This window comes from Lonchura striata, chromosome 3, assembly GCF_046129695.1.
Source record: "Lonchura striata isolate bLonStr1 chromosome 3, bLonStr1.mat, whole genome shotgun sequence".
Classification (NCBI taxonomy): domain Eukaryota; kingdom Metazoa; phylum Chordata; class Aves; order Passeriformes; family Estrildidae; genus Lonchura; species Lonchura striata.
The window spans coordinates 45,466,577-45,482,862 of NC_134605.1; the positions used below are offsets into that span (position 1 = coordinate 45,466,577).

Sequence of the window (16,286 nt, forward strand, 5' to 3'; positions counted from 1 at the left end):
GCACAGAAGATCCGGTTTTATAGGCTTCAACACACTTAAATGTTGAAGTTTAAGAGACCAAGCAAATTTTCATAGTACAAGAATGTCTAAGTTCTGTGCTCTTGTTCAAGAAGAATTTTGCTAAATGTAAAGGTAAAAATCAGAACAGATTTGTATTTTATTTTACAACTGCAAAGTAACTGGGAAGCCACAGTTTTTAATGCCATAGTTGAATGGACAGAGGCAGTAACCAAAGCATTAATGGACAATACACCATGCATGAAAGTTCCTAATAAAGGAACTTTATGAAATATGCTTTGATGTGGACAGCATCTAATTACTTACAATGGATACTTTGATTCCTTCCACCAACATTTTGACCATTTCTTTAAGAAAAGGATTTATTCTGCTAGTCAGTTCTTGCTGGCTTTCCTCTTCGGGAACTTCCAGCTGGGATGCTGAAAGTCTGCTTTGACTTGTATTTTCTGTTATACCCAGTACATCAAGGCACTCTTCGGTAGAGGCTTAAAATTGAAGAGGTACATATTGATCAGTACCATCTCAAGCAAGACAATCCTACAAACCTTCAGTTGGCAATATATCAAATACTGCCCTTACTGATATATTTATCATACTTGTAGAATTTGAACTAGCTCTCAAAGTCATCAAGTCTTGCTAACCAATGTAGCCATTTCATTGAAAAATTGTATTTTAAGAGAGCAGATGCTCCCTTAGGCAGTTAAATCTTCATGTAATAATTCAGGCAGTTAACACATGAATGGACTAATGTAGAAATAAAACAACTTGTTCTGTTCATTAAGATAAAAACATTACCCAGATTGCCAGTTACATAATACTGAGAGACAAATCAGAGAATGATGCTTTATGGCTAAATCCATTAAACTTGTGTCACTAGAACAACTTTCCTCTCTAACACTTCAGCATTCCAAAAGCAAGAACTCATTTTTCATCAGAACAGAAACAAACCAAAAAGAAATCCTACCTAAATAAATGAGCCTGTTAACAGCCAGAACAGTCAGCCTCTGTAACCTTTGTGCAAACTCAGACTCAGTGGCTTGGATAGGATTTTCTTGGCTCATTCTCCGCTGCATCATCATGTTGAATTCCTCACTTGCTAGTGAACGCATTTTCACCAGCAGAGCATCAGACTGAGCAAGTGAAAACTTCCTGGAACCTTTAAGGATAGAAGCATGAACAGAATTCTACTAAAATGCACAAAACCTCCACGCACAGCAACTACTTTCACCCAAAGATTTCACATAATTTAATGAAATAAACATTTGAAATATATCAGTATCAAAAGGAACATAAGTGTCACTGGGTGTTTGTTTTTCTAATTTTTTATTTTTAAGGCTTTTTGAGAATAAATATATAAATTTCAAATAATAAGTAATACCATGAAATGAGTTAGTCTTAAGATCCAATTTATTGTATGACTTCCATATCTTTGTGCTAAACATTCAAACCCACTACTTTTATTCCTCTTCTTATTGTATAAATAGGATAAAGGACTAAAAATCAGTGATAGAACAAAATCTTGCATATTGCAGAGCGGGTTCATCAGCACAAATTATGAGCCAGACATAACAGCGAATACATTTTGTAGCATACCTATTGCTCCTCTAGAGCAATAGAAGCGAAGTATCTTACTAATAGAATTAGTAATAGAAGCAAAGTATCTAACTCACAAGAATATTCCTCATAATTTTCTTGACATGAACTGGAAGGCCTGGACTGTACTTCTTTCCTTTGGAAATAACCATTTCTGTTAACCTTTAGTGCCTTACCAAGTTCACTAATATTAAAGCATTTCCACTGTACTGAACATATATATAAATATATATATATATATATATATATATACTTCGCTAGGTTGATGGAGAGGGGTTCTCAAAAACTGACCATCTCAAGAGAAACATTCCCACAGTAAACAGGAAATAATAAGTATTTGCCAGGTTTCTAAATTGTATATTCTGTGAAGTCTTTAATGCAGCTTTATTTTTGAGAGACATAAAATCAACTTCCATGCAATGCCAAAACCTTTACAGAAGGACTGACTAGTTATCAAATACAGGGAAAGTATTACTGCTAAAGCTAGAACTCAACACATGTTTTAAAAAAACACAACCACAGTGGCTTCCAAGTATAAATCTGGAGTGGCAGGTATTTATTTCAAGATGGTCTCTAATGAAAAGTTGTGCAACAAAGCAATCCCCACATCGCAGCTGTGTTAGGTACAAGCACTAACTTGATTTTGGCATTAACTTACTGTGAGGTTGGATATTAAGAGTGTTACAAATTACTTTAAAAACATCTTTACTAAGCAACTTGTGAATTTAAGAGAATCCCCAAAGAAGGTAATACCATGGAATCATCAAGTAATACGTACAGGAGAAAGCACAATTAGCACAAGCACACTTCTGCTACTCACCCGCCATGCCTTTGCGCTTTTGAAACATTGCGCGATGTGGTGCCGAGGGTGCTGGGGCTGAGCCGGCTTGCTCCTGAGCGTCTTGGCTTGTTGTGGTTTTTATTAACTCAATGGCTGCTTGAAGAACTCTTAACTGCAGAACAACTGCCATATCTACAGAGAAGCATACAAAGTATACACGACATCTTCAAGAATTTTTACCAGATGTTTGTAACATGTCAAACCATAACATGTGTCAAGAGCTATAAAATTCTAGATTCCACAGTAGTCACACAAAGTCACTTCACTATGCCACAGATAAGGTACTACAGAAACGAGTTGTCATAGAAAAGCCATTGAATTTAATCACTCTAAAACCAACTAAATGAAATAGTACAGAATGTTTTCATTTAAATATCCTTAAAGAACTTTTACAGTCACTGTTTTTTCAGATTAGCAGTACACAATCCTTGACCACAAGGCAGGCTCCTAATGGAAACTACTAATTTGAAAACCACTTAGAAGAGAAAGATTAATCACCAGAAAACTCCCCCTTCTCTCTCAGCAGGAATATTAAACAAAAAACAGTGGGGAAGTGATTTACTTTTCCAGTCCCATGACCCCAAAAATTAGCAGACAACTTACTTTGCATCCTTGCATTTTTACTATTTTGGAGATGACCCAGCAGCACAATGAGGTCTTCAATAACACGAAAATATTGAGAACCTGAGGAGCTGCAGGCATGAATTGCAACTGCTACCAGCAGCTGTTGTATATCACAGGCAAGTAACTTGTAGTCATTCAAGGGAATGCTGCAAACAAAGTTGTAGTTACCAGAAACATGACAATTCTAGTAGATTGTCACCCTTAACAAGACCCATTATTATTCCCCTTGCTACTTCTGCCAACTGCACCTAATATTTTATTGTACTTCATATAAAAATATCACTGCTGAGGAGTAGGACATTATAATTCAAGGCATTTCTTTAGTGTTAACTTTGGCAGATTGGATGTCTACAAATTTTTGAGGCATTCTAATGTTTTATTGGAAAAGCAATGATGTATTACTATCAGATTTTTAAGTTAAAGAACAAGTCTGAAATCTCATATTTCTCAAAAAATATCAGGACAATCTCATTTTGTAATCATGCTGAATAAAAACTATATTGAGGTAAAAAGGAAACCTTTCAATTTCTTCAGGTAACCAACAAATGAAATAAAATAACAATACCCTGTCTCTCCTTTGCTCCCTGTATAATCTTATTGCTAATAAAGTCATTGAAGTTACCCAAAATCTCAAATATTAAATCACAGGCAGTACAGGAAGACTTTTCTTCAGTTTTGATATTGGCCATAGAGACAGTAGAATGTTACCATTTCCTGGGCCTTTATCTTATTTTTCAGTTTTATTAAAAAAAGCATTGAAAGTGCAGACAGTGTGACAAACACACATTTTAAAATGTCATTTCACTTGAATGTTTAAGGTATGGAAAGAACATTTTATATCCCACTGTTTGAACTGACTAAGCATTAACTTACAGGTCTAAAATTGTAAACCTCAAACCCAGTATTTTGTACATGCTCTCTGATAATTTTAAAAAGGAGAAAAAATGCAATACAGTAATTTCTCGCTAGCCTTAAGGCTGTGCCTAGACTATTTGATAGCAACAAAAACAATACTCACTTTGTTTCCAGTCCGTTGAGAGCAGCCAGTGTATTACACAACACATAGAGCAAACCATTATCAAGCAGCAGGTCTGCAACTTTTGAGCAGGAATTTATGATTTGCAGGAGGAGACAGAAGCAGTTATGCAGCAGAACATTATCATAGAGTGAATTCTCTATTAGACCCAGAACAGGAATGACACACCATTTTCGAAAGAGTCCAACATTCTTGACATCTTCCAGATCAAATCTGTTAACAGAAATATGAGTAAATGGCATCCTAAAGAACAACCTGGTAACAACAACAATACAGACAACTGGAGTACCAGTTATGTATCATATGTTTGTATTTTGGCAAAGATGTCCAAGGTAATTTCCTACATTTCACTGTAGTAACAATATCCATCTACTAAAAAATCCAGTAAGAGAAGAATAAACTTTTCATATAGTCACAAAGAAATGAAGTGCCTAAAAAGCAAATCTGATGCTTCAGCTAACTACCAACTGTCTACAATATAGACATGAAAATAGTTCATAAAAACAGAGGAGTTTTTAATCTGTATAGAAGAACGTTGCATCACCCTTCCAATGTCGCTATTATAACTAACATAGACACCATCAAGAGAACAGATACAGCTTGTCATCACTGTAACAAAATACTGACTGGCAGCAGGCTTTATATCCTATATCCATTACTGCTGAGGTTTAATTAAGTTTGGCACCTGGCTTATAGTGATTGCAGAATTAAAACAAGGTCTGAAGCACCACTTTGATTTGTACACCAAGAAACTGCATTACTATTATAAGGTTATCAGCCCATCATATGACTATTATACACAATCATAAGAACTTGAGATATTAGACATTAGAATTATCTTTCCAGCCACATAATAAATCCTGAAGAAGTAATAGTTCTCTGCCTTGGGACAAATTAAGCAGACATGACTAAATATTGCAGTTAAATAAGAATTGGTTTCGAATGGTGAAGATCAGATCAAGAGGCAAAAGTAATTTGGCTACAAATCCTGCAGAGGTAGCAATTGAGAAGGAACTTTTTACAGTATTTTTCCAATTTTTATATTTACACATGTGATTTCTGTACAAGCATTAAGTATCAGACTAACTCTAAAAAAATCATTTACTTATATAGCTGACTGCTTAAAGGTAATCTTTTTTTCTGTCAATATAAGGTGGTTCTTTGGTTCATGAAAACGGTGTGTCTCTGGGATTTTTCTCTAAAGGAGACAGCCATTTAAATTTGGAGCCAAGACAAGGAAGCAGCTGTGGCATCAAGATTTTTCTTTAAATACCTACCGAAATCCAAGAGGAGGAGTCTAGTGACTACTACTTAAAACATTTAAGGATACAAATCAGTTTCCTGTAGGGTCAGAGACAGAGAAAGTTAAACTGATTACACAACATTTGAGTTTGAAGCTTCTGAGGCACTCAAAGTCTGAGTGCTTACAAGATCCTCGCTGACAGCCTCCATCAGATGAAGTTGCTTACAAACAACTTAAGGGCCACACAATAGCCCTAAGGATTTTAATACATTTCAATGTTAACAAGCAAAACATACCTAAGTAATTTCGAAGGAATCTTTTTTATTGTTGTTGACCAGCAAAGTGCACTGCTTATAACTCACATAATTGTTACAGGACATAAAAGCAGAGCATTACTTACTCTTCATCCAAGCCAACAGAGCGGCCAAAAAGCATTTCCAAAAAGCATTCTATAACTTCCTGAGTCCCCTGATGAAGATACAGCTGGTTGGCTAGCAAAGAAAAGCCACGATTCTTTAAGAATTTTTCCTTCTGCTCCCTCTTTGCTCTGTTGAAATATGCATCCAACAACTACAAGAAAAAGCATAATTATGGCGTAAGAATGAAATGTTTAATATAACTGCCCTGAAAGTTAAATTTTTTGTCTGTTATTGAAATATTTGTTTTTAAATTCAAGATTGCAAACATCAATCATATCATTGCAGCTGCAATCTATACTGTCCTTGTTACTATTAATATTTGATAATGTTTTTTACCTGAACACACATATTTCATCAAGTTTTGTGCAGATGAAATCACAGACAATAGTTAGCAAATGCATACATAAATACTCAAACGTTTTTATATTTGTTCAGTCTTACACTTCAGTGTGCACTCAAATGCATGCATGACTTTTGTTCTCAATAAAGCCATACAGTCTTATTATTTTTCAAATTAAAATAGAAAGCTATTCAAAGTTTTTTATCTACAGAAACACTGTCCTTAATACTACAAAAATCTCTGAAAACATTTTGAAGTCTCAAGTCCATCTTCAGTCCACAAATGTGTGGACAACTCCTCAGAATAACTCAGTCAACTCTGTTACAAGTCAAACTAAGGTGCAAGCACTTTTTTACACACTGCATCATGTTTTGTGTCACTGACTTTCTGCATTGTTGCTTCCATTTACAATGGTAATCCTAACAATAAGCTCTTAGGAACTGTATTTATCTATTCAAAGAGTCTGTGTTTATGTTTCTTTGTTGTGTGCTTGCTTTTTTTTTAATCCATAGGGTGAAAACTTATCTTAAAACTCAGAAATAAATGTAGGAAACCGAAGAAAAAGAAACAAAAATATTGAAACCCCACCACTTTCTAACACTTCAACCATACTGGTTCACATCTTTTTATGAGAAAACATTTTATATAGGCCTACTTTAATAACTCCTTTTTGTATGAGAGGAGATGGGTGGTTCACCAGAACTATGAGATAATCTGGTTGGATAAGTTTGTCCATCACATCTTCTAGCATGATATCTGGTAGAATTAGGAGAACTCCACGCAAGAGATCATATAACCCGCAACAGATAAGCACAAGATAGTCTTCTGCATGTCTGAAAACAGAGGAATATATTTCACTACAGCAGGAAAGATGAAAAAATGCAAAATTGCAATTATTGAGAGACAGAAAAAGGGTTCAGGTTAGAAAATTCGAATACATAATTTCTCCAATACTCCGAACTACCAATCTTCATTAACGCTTATTTTTAGATGGGAGAGAGTAAAAAGGATAATCTGACCAGAACTACTACTTTTTGTGAGCAGTTCCCACTTTTAGTGTACACAGCACAAATCCTGATTTTTAAATTTTGTTTTGTAAATACAGCAAAAAATGAAACAACGGAACATTATAAATTTGTATATGACAGCAAAGAACAAAGAGCAAGAACTATGAAATTAAAGCTCATGTTAACTTACTATTTTTTATGCTTACCTGTCATCAGGGCTTTCAGATGGCTTTGGGGTATTCTCATTAGGTGAAGAAAAAGCAAGACTGTCCCAGTCTTCAGAAAGACCATTCTTGTCAGCAAAGCTTGGCCAGCGAGCAATGGCTGATGATGCTCCAAGAACAGAGAATGCCAAACCCAACCCTGCAAAATTACTCTGCCCCTTTTGAAATGAAGGCAGTCCTTTCAGATTGTCTGGACGACGCAGCGATGCCTCAGCTCCACCAGCACCACCAGCAGCTTCACTACATTTCAGGTCTGGATCAGCTTCTTTACTCTCTAATGCACTTTCAGTAGATAACATTTGAGGATATTGCAAAAGAGGTAGAGTTTCGGCAGATGTTAGCTCTGAGTCACAAACTGTTTTTGCAGACTCACAGCTGCTAAGAAAGATTTCTTCCTGCACTCTCTTTATAGATTCAGAACTTTCTACAAAATCAATTCTACCCTGAAGATCAATGTAGTCACGCTCACCAAGGATCTGCAGGTCATCAACACTGCTTCCCATCCTTTCAGTCAGTCTTTTTCTATGAACTTGAGGTGAGGAAGTAGGTGATGCTGGTAGGCTTTTAGAAAGCCTTCTAGGTGCTTGTGAGCTTATCTTCTGCTGTACATCAGCCTTAGAAATGCTCCCTAGAGAAATAAGGGTATCTTAAACATTCACACTAAAGCCCAGCTTTTCATCTTTTACACTCTTCATCTATTTAAAATTGTAGTGTCCTGAGTTAATTTTATGAGAAAAACTGATTCAATGCCTAACATAGCTCAGATCTGGTTAATCAAAGTAGAGATATTAAACTATTATGCAGCCATATATTTAGCAAGTCACAAATGTGAAAGAAATAAAAAGCAAAGTAATCTTTGCCAATATAGCGGAGCTTCTAGATTTAAGTTATGATCCTTTCACCTAACTCTCAGCAGGAACTTTTACAGAATCATGGAAGGTGGAGGGCACATCTGGAGGTGTCTACAACAGAATACTCACTTAAAGCAGGGTCAAATAAAGAAGTTTGTTCTATTAAGAACTTAGTATAAGAGGTTTAATCTGCAGTGTTTCAGTGGACATCAAATTACTACTCAGGAACTCTTTTGCACCAAGGTTTTATACATACTTCAAATTTAGAACAAATAACTACGTGTTTTAATTAACAGTGCTTGCTTGTAACTGCACATTTTGACCTGAAACAGTCAAACTTTCAGAGCATATTACATGTCTAACAAAATATAGTTTTGAGAGAGAAAGATGTCTGCATACAAGACTGGTAGGAGCAGTTACCTGTTAGACTAGGAAAAAGAGAACTTTTTCATTCACAAGTATTTTGAAAACTATGCATCAGTTAGTACTAATGCAATGACAATCCATTAGGAATGTAGTTTTTATGAGAAATCTATGAAATATATGAAAGAAATACATGAATATTCATACACACATACATGTACGAACACAGCCAGATCAAACTGCCCTTCACAGAAGGAGATCTACACAGCCGCAGCAGTCTTACAGTTAAGATTTCACACACATTAGCAGGTAGCAAAACAAATTGCAAATCCAAATGCAGGTAGCAGGTTACCCAACACGCATGTAAATTCTACTGTTTTATATAATCTTACGGTATTAAGATGTTGGAATGGACCTTTAAAACTCAGAGCTTCATCCAACTTGGCCTTGAACACTGCCAGGGTTGGGGCATCCACAGCCTCCCCAGGGAACATAGTCCAATGTCTTGCCACCCTCACAGTGAAAAATTTCTTCCTACTATCTAACCTAAACTTCCCCTCTTAATTGTACTCATTACTCCTTGTTCTGTTTAAATATAAGATTATATAAATTATACATTTATTTATATAAATTTGGAAATTCAAATTAAGAATCACAAACACTCAAACATTTTCCCAAAAAATTATGTTGAGTATTCCTCTGGTACACATGAACAATCTCTGTCCAAAAACAATAATTTGGTAATACTGACATTAAAAAGTATTAAAAGTACTTATTTAGAATAATGAGTTTTCATATGTTTTCCATATGGGGAAAAGGACTGATTCTATACACAATTTAGTACTGTGATTCATTCTCCATACCACTTCATTACTAAAAAACTAAAAAAAAAACTTGAATAACTTGTATCAACTAAAGCTTGAACACTCAATTTCCTTTTCCTAAACAAAATAGCAACAAGATATCAATTATAAAAGGTATTACACTGTGATAACCAGAATATAGCCAGTCACACATGATCTGAAATATATGGGTGGATGTTAGGGATTATGCACAAAGAAAGAAAAGTATCAGCTTAATGCTCTCTGCCCACATAAAATAGCTGTTTATGGCTAACTACTTCAGATGCTGCCTGGTCAGGGCACTCTCATACATCTCTAGCAGGTCTGTTAACAAATGAAATGATTCTGCTTTCTGGCGCATTTCACTGCACAAGCCATCAGCCTGGCAATTTTCTTCAACTTAAGAATGAAGAGGAATTTAGGTAGCATGTCCTGTTCCATCCTTCTTACTCTGCTGTTCAGTCATCAAGCTCCAAAGGACAGGGGGAGCTTTATAAAAAGTATCTGTGGGAAACTAGCACTTCAGGGCACTCTAGTAAATTTGCCAAAAGATTGTGTCTTAACATTATTTTTTCTCATTTTACCTTCCAGTGGTAAAGCTGTAAATCCTGTTGGAGATGTAATCATAAATGCAGAATTGTCTACTGACTTCCCACCACTGCTGGAATTTCTCAGGTACCTAAGTGATTCAACTTTCTCCTGGAAAATTTTGCCATCTAGAAAGAAAAGGTAAGGGGGAAGTTACATATAAGCTTTTTATGTTTGCGTTGCTGATAAATTAGACTCATAGTAGTGAGTGGTGGTTACATTTGGGGCTGATCACTTAAGGCTAATGAGAAGTGCTCAAGTCCAAACAACTGAGAAAAAGCACTCTCTGTTAGTGATATAACTTCAAAATTTACCTTAGATTACTTCAAAATTACCTTAGAACAATAAAAATTATATATGGCTATAGACAGAAGAAAGCTCTCCAAGTAAACCAAGTAAACAAAGTCTAACTGTAACCTGTTTCAGAAAAGTAAAAGTAGTTTACAGTATTAAGTTCCAACAGTTCAATAATTTTTAATATGTAGTCATTATAATACAGAGAACTTTTTTTAAAAAAATATTAGTTTATTTCCACATTATTATCCTATTGTTTAGTTAAATGTGCATATTTACCTATGTGCAGGGAAAAGTAGAAGTTGGTAGGGTTGTGACAAACATATGTATTAGTGGGAGGGTGAACTGCTAAGAGGAAATTGAAGACCAGTGTCAGTAATTCCAGGTCTGGGGGAGAACCAAGTACTTCTTCAATTATTTTCACAAATGACCTGCAAACCTCCCGAGGCAGGGATGCAAGGTGTCCCTCTTTATGCTCCTAGAAAGAAAGAGTAGTACAACTGTAAGATACTTGCAATTTTAATTTGACAAACTGTCTTTAGTTGTCATGCTGTAGTAGAACAGACAAGAAAAGAAGCTCAGCTAATAAAGCTGTAATTCTTTAATTATGACAGGAGCTACTATACGTCCATCCTGCGCCAAATATTACAGATGTTATGCAAGTTGATTTTTAGAAAAATGTGCATCTTCTCCATACTATACTGCCCTGCCATGAAATGCTGAAACTTGAGAACATGAATCACCATTAAAAGTATACTTTATTTGTCATTGGATTACACATTTGTAGAGAAATTAGTAGTTGCCAATACCAGTAATTAAAACATTAATTTCTGAACAGTAACGCAGAGTCTTCACTATTTCCACTTCAGTAGACATTTTTATGAACATACACATTTGAGATGAATTTATAATTATATTTATAATTTCAGCTTAATCAAGCATTCTATATAGTTCAACAACAGCTACCTGAAAAAATTATTAAAATAATATAGATTTTAGAACTAAACTTCAAGAAACTTGTGGGAAACCCTGCCAAAAGATGAGCACAGTGATTATCTTCTTTCTTTCCAACTTCTCTAAATGTACCTCCTTTTTTGATACAAGCACCTTAATCTTTTCTCACAGCAGTCTCAGTTAAATGAAGTTAATTTAAGTACGTTTTCCCAAAGAGAATGGCTTATATAGTTTCACCTTCATTCCATCAGTCCCCATAAAACTGCCAAATCATTGACCAATTTGAGTAGTTTTTTAATCAAGAAAATAACTTTTTCCCCAATATGAAATATGACAGAATAAATATTATGAAAAATTCTCTATCTAGGCATTTGCACTAATATACAATTTGAGAAGTTAATTATATCACTAACAAGTTCCAAAAGTAGGGAACACTACGTAAAAATGAAGAAACAAAAAATTTACAGATACTAAAGTGAGGAAAATATTTTTGTAAAAAATCATTAAAAGAGGAAAAAATACATTTTATCTGCTGAAGTGAGAAACTTGGAGAAAAAGGGAATGTAAGATAGAAAATAAAAATAGAGGAAAAAGTGATTATAATAATTATTTTCACAAATAGATACATGTACTATAAGGAGGAAACCATTTCAAAATCATGTTCCTAACAAGTGTCTATCAAAGGACTGAAACATTTCTCTAAAGTTCTTTCTGGCATAGCTATTTCCATGCCAAAGAAGCTACTACTGTACCAAAATTCTGAGATGAGTGCTCAGACTGAGCACAACAGGCAGGCTGCCCCATTAGCTCTGATGAGATACAGCACAGACAGCTTCACTACCTGTACAGTATCTGGCTTTAAGTAACAAAGACAACAAACAGCGAGATTCATCTCAGGTCTTTCTATATGAAAGGGACAGTTCATTTCAGCTCCTGCTGGTGTCTGGCTGTGCAAGCAACCTAGAGCCTAGGTTTCCAAATCACACCAGATGGTTACAAGCTCTTGTCCCTCCTGCCCAGCAGTAAACAGAGCACCCAGTAGGGAACTGAACCAGTTTACAGCAACAATGCCACACAGGACAGTCTGCTCAACTTTTGTACAGAATTTAGTCACTTCTACCCCACCCTCCTCAAATAAAAATAAGTATTTCCAAGCACAAAATAGGATTTTCAAGTGGAAGTACCTGAAGAACCTGACAAGTTAACAGGAAGTGATGGACCACTTGAGCTTTCAATAGCTGTTTAATGTTAAACATCTGCTGGTGATGGTTAGCTCTGATAAGGATTTCTAGAGCTGCTAACAGGGTTTCCCAAACACCTTGCTGAAAAACAAAAAACAGGAATGTAACTTCAAAAATATATTTGTGAGTCTACATACTGAGGAAAAAAGCCCAACAAACACAACAAAGTCAAGTTAGTCTTGCACCTAAGACAATGACTAAATGAATTCAAGTGCTCAGGTCAGAACAGGTTAGAAACCAATCAGAAAAGTCATGCTCATACAAAATTCAGTATGTTTTAATGATTACTACAAAAAAAACTTGTCCAAAATCAATTTTGTACATTTTTAGCTATATTAACCTTGAACAGTTATCTTCAACAATTTAACGCCAAGAAAAAACAGGTTCTCCTTAGTTTCTCCACAAAAAAATTTATCAATTCAATTAAGAAGTCATATGCATAACAGCACATTTACATAATTTAATACACTAAGGCTACCTGCACCACTGACTATAGGAGATTTATATTACAAACAGCTATTCAAAGAAAAGCAAGGAACATTAATTTTGGAAAATTGTAGTAATTAACTAACTAATACTACTCCTCCAGTTGCAAATATGTAACTGGAGAAAATAATTTCAGAAATGATAATACTTATTTTTCTTTAAATAATGACTTTTAGACCTGAAGTACTTCCAAAATTAAAGTATTTACCTTTGCTTTAGACCATATCTTCCAGTCAAGCAGCAGCTTTTCTAACAATTGAACATCTTGAATAACGGCAGTAGAATCTGCGTCAAGCTGGAATTGCCCATTTTCATTTACATAGAGAATCTCATCACTGCAGCATCCTTCAAGGAGGGTCTAAAAGAGGGGAGAATTTTTTTTAAGTATCAAAACAAAGCAGTACAGTTGTTCTACCCAATTAAAAAAAGCTTAAAATCTTTAAAGAGATGAAAAACTCTTGATAGGGAAGACATATCTATCTAGTCAACACCAATCTTGCTTCAAATCACTGTTTTGCCTTCATAAAAACAGCTTCAAATGTACAATTAAAATTTCAGAGGCTTCTAGATTTGTCCTAATATTGAACAAAATATCAGGTTTAGAAGAGGACTTTACCTTCAGCATGCAAAATCCAACAATGCATTTTTGTTTGATCAACACCCGACGAATCATAGAATAACCATTACAGTTGTCCATCTCCTGTATTCTCTGTTGATTGTATTTTGTTAAAGATAGTATAAGTTGTAGTGCTAAAGCTTGAGTGTCTTCACAGCTGCTAATCTCTACTACCTGAGGAAAAGACAAATTTAATAAGACAGTTTAAGTGGGAAGCATCTAGACAAAAGCTTTGTTTCATTCCTAAGTAACTACTTATGGATTAAATCTCTTCTGAAGCATGTGAGATTATGTATGTAACCTTCATTTTGTCTGTGTATACATTCAGGTATTATACTTGAAGTGATAATTTCTAGTGTGCTAAATTATGATCTGCTAAGGAAGTACAAGTCCTATTACAAGAATCCCTTTCAAAGAAAAAAATCTGTTCTGAATAAATTTTAAGTAGAATGTACTTGCCATACTACAAAGTCGTAAGGTTGTGAAATACTTGAGCCATTAATAAGAATCAACAGTTTGCCCTGAAAAAAGTATTTTTTGGAGTGTTTAACTGATAAAAAAAGGTTCCTGAAGTTCTGGACAAAGTCTAGCTCTAAATGTCTAACATTAAAGTTTTATTTTCTCCATAAAGAGACCAGCAATTTTATAGATGAAGACCATTATTCCTTTTTCCCTCTTGCTTTCTACAATTCTTGAATCCCAAGAGCAACTACCATTTTTACCAAAAATATACAAGAACGAAATCTCACATTAATGGGATTTTAGGTCCTGTAGGTTCTCTTGACATGTTCCTGTTAATTCTACTGCACTTACACATTCACACCTGTATTACAAGACCTGTATTGTCTCACAGCTGATCTAGCTTGCCTTACTGATGCAGTGGTGAAATTACAACAGGCATTGTCTTTATAACCATAATCTAATGTGCATTTGTTACTACTCTCACCATATCTTTCAGAACAATACCACAGGCATATAAATCAGACAAGTCTTAAGCCTACAGTAGTATATTCAATTTACTGTAGTACTTCAGAGACTACTGCTAGCACAAATATTAGCCTCTCCATGTACAGGTCACAGTTAAGCAGTAACTAAGTTAAGGCCTTACTATTTTTCAAATAGCCATTTTTCTTAGGATAAGCCTTTGAAGACAGGTGAACAGTTATTGCCAAAAAGCTCTCACTATTCAATGAAAAAAATACAAAGCTTTGCACACCACGTAGTTTCACATTTATTCATACTTGCATTGTGACTATCCTGTGGTTAAAGATAGGCAATGAACTTAGGTGCCACAAAATCAGAGAAAAATATAATCAGTTATAAAGCATCCCTAAAAATATTCTCTTTTGATATTTAAAAGCCCCATTTCTAAATCATAATGTAACCCCATCTTACATACAGGCAATATTATAAAAACTATAATACAACAGAATTATAATTACATTTAACGTTTAAAACAACCTGCATGATGCAGTTTTATGCTGCAGGTATTTTCCACAAGTTTTCTTTAACAGAAAAGCATCACATGCAAGGCAGCTAGAGTAATGTGATTTTCTACCCAAGGAAGAAAGATACAAGGAAAATTTTATATAGGAAAACACATACAGACACCCTACTCCTCCAGCTCTCTTACCCTAGCAAAGAGGAAAACAAATGCACCAGTGCCTCCAATTTCATGTAGTATGCTCTGAAGAGTCTTATATTCCACTGGCTGAAGTGCTTTTAGGTGTTGAGAGTCCAGCACATTGCTCTGAACTTCTTTCAAACTGAAAGGTCTCTGAGAAGGTACAGTTTTCACTTGACCTTTCAGTCTGATGACAGGCTCATATATGGTGTACTGACCAGGGCAGCTTGTGGTATAAACAACAGCAAGACTCTCCTGAAAATAAAGGAATTTATTTTTTTTCTAGAAATTTAACACCCCCACCCCTGCCAAGGATGCAAAAAGACAAACACAAAAGTCACCTAACAGCAAATAGTAACAACTTTGGCAGTTCATTTCTGCTTTACTATTAACATGCACTGAGGCTGTGTGCGGATGCATGTACACTAAAATGCAACAGGATTTCCAGATCTTAGCAAACTCATGCAATAGCTAAAGCACAGAGAATTAAGAAAGCACTAAGAAATTTCACCAAGGATCCCCCTCTCATCACCTGAAAAATTACATAACTGTTTTGCATAAAAAACAAAGTTACTTACACATTTAAAATAAAATGAGCAAATAGAGGTATTGAGTAAAGAGTTTCCTTTTCTAAAATGGAAAGTTCAAAACACTGATGTTTTTTCAAATCTTCTCCAGCTTTTTGTTTTAATTCTATTCTTTAATCAGCTTTGCCATAAGAGAAATTCAACACAAGTTTTATTAATAAAGAGACTTAAACCAAAGATTCTATGGAAAGTAACTAACTTTTTTTCACATAAATGAAAAATGATCTTATTTGGAATGTTATTTAAAATAGAGAAATAATTTCATTTAAGGATCTTACACTCTTTTCAAAAGTGCAAAGATTGATTTATCACTTGAGCACATGGGTCTTCCCTCTGCCTATCTGGTGTTCCTTAAGGCAAAATAAGCTTATAAGTTGCATGACTGATTTGTTAAGGTCTTATCAAATTCATTTCTTCTTAACCTACTCAAAATTTAGTACCATTGTCTACAAGGATCACATCCAGACAGAATGAGCCTTTGCCTACAGCTACAAA

At 34.9% G+C, this 16,286-nt stretch overlaps 1 protein-coding gene across 2 annotated transcripts in view; it reads right to left on the reverse strand.

The window, feature by feature from the left end:
* The window catches only part of LYST (lysosomal trafficking regulator), a 75,310-nt gene that overhangs the window by 23,206 nt on the left and 35,818 nt on the right, over positions 1 to 16,286 (reverse strand). For both annotated transcript variants that reach the window (XM_021527093.3, XM_021527092.2), the window contains exons 17-30: positions 15,214 to 15,459; positions 13,581 to 13,754; positions 13,173 to 13,322; positions 12,422 to 12,559; positions 10,563 to 10,761; positions 9,986 to 10,117; positions 7,328 to 7,973; positions 6,770 to 6,947; positions 5,756 to 5,925; positions 4,095 to 4,325; positions 3,056 to 3,222; positions 2,432 to 2,584; positions 983 to 1,174; positions 325 to 503 (exon numbers count right to left, since the gene is read on the reverse strand). In XM_021527093.3, coding sequence (XP_021382768.2) covers positions 325 to 503; positions 983 to 1,174; positions 2,432 to 2,584; positions 3,056 to 3,222; positions 4,095 to 4,325; positions 5,756 to 5,925; positions 6,770 to 6,947; positions 7,328 to 7,973; positions 9,986 to 10,117; positions 10,563 to 10,761; positions 12,422 to 12,559; positions 13,173 to 13,322; positions 13,581 to 13,754; positions 15,214 to 15,459 — 2,955 coding nt within the window. The remainder of the gene's footprint in view (positions 1 to 324; positions 504 to 982; positions 1,175 to 2,431; positions 2,585 to 3,055; positions 3,223 to 4,094; positions 4,326 to 5,755; positions 5,926 to 6,769; positions 6,948 to 7,327; positions 7,974 to 9,985; positions 10,118 to 10,562; positions 10,762 to 12,421; positions 12,560 to 13,172; positions 13,323 to 13,580; positions 13,755 to 15,213; positions 15,460 to 16,286) is intronic.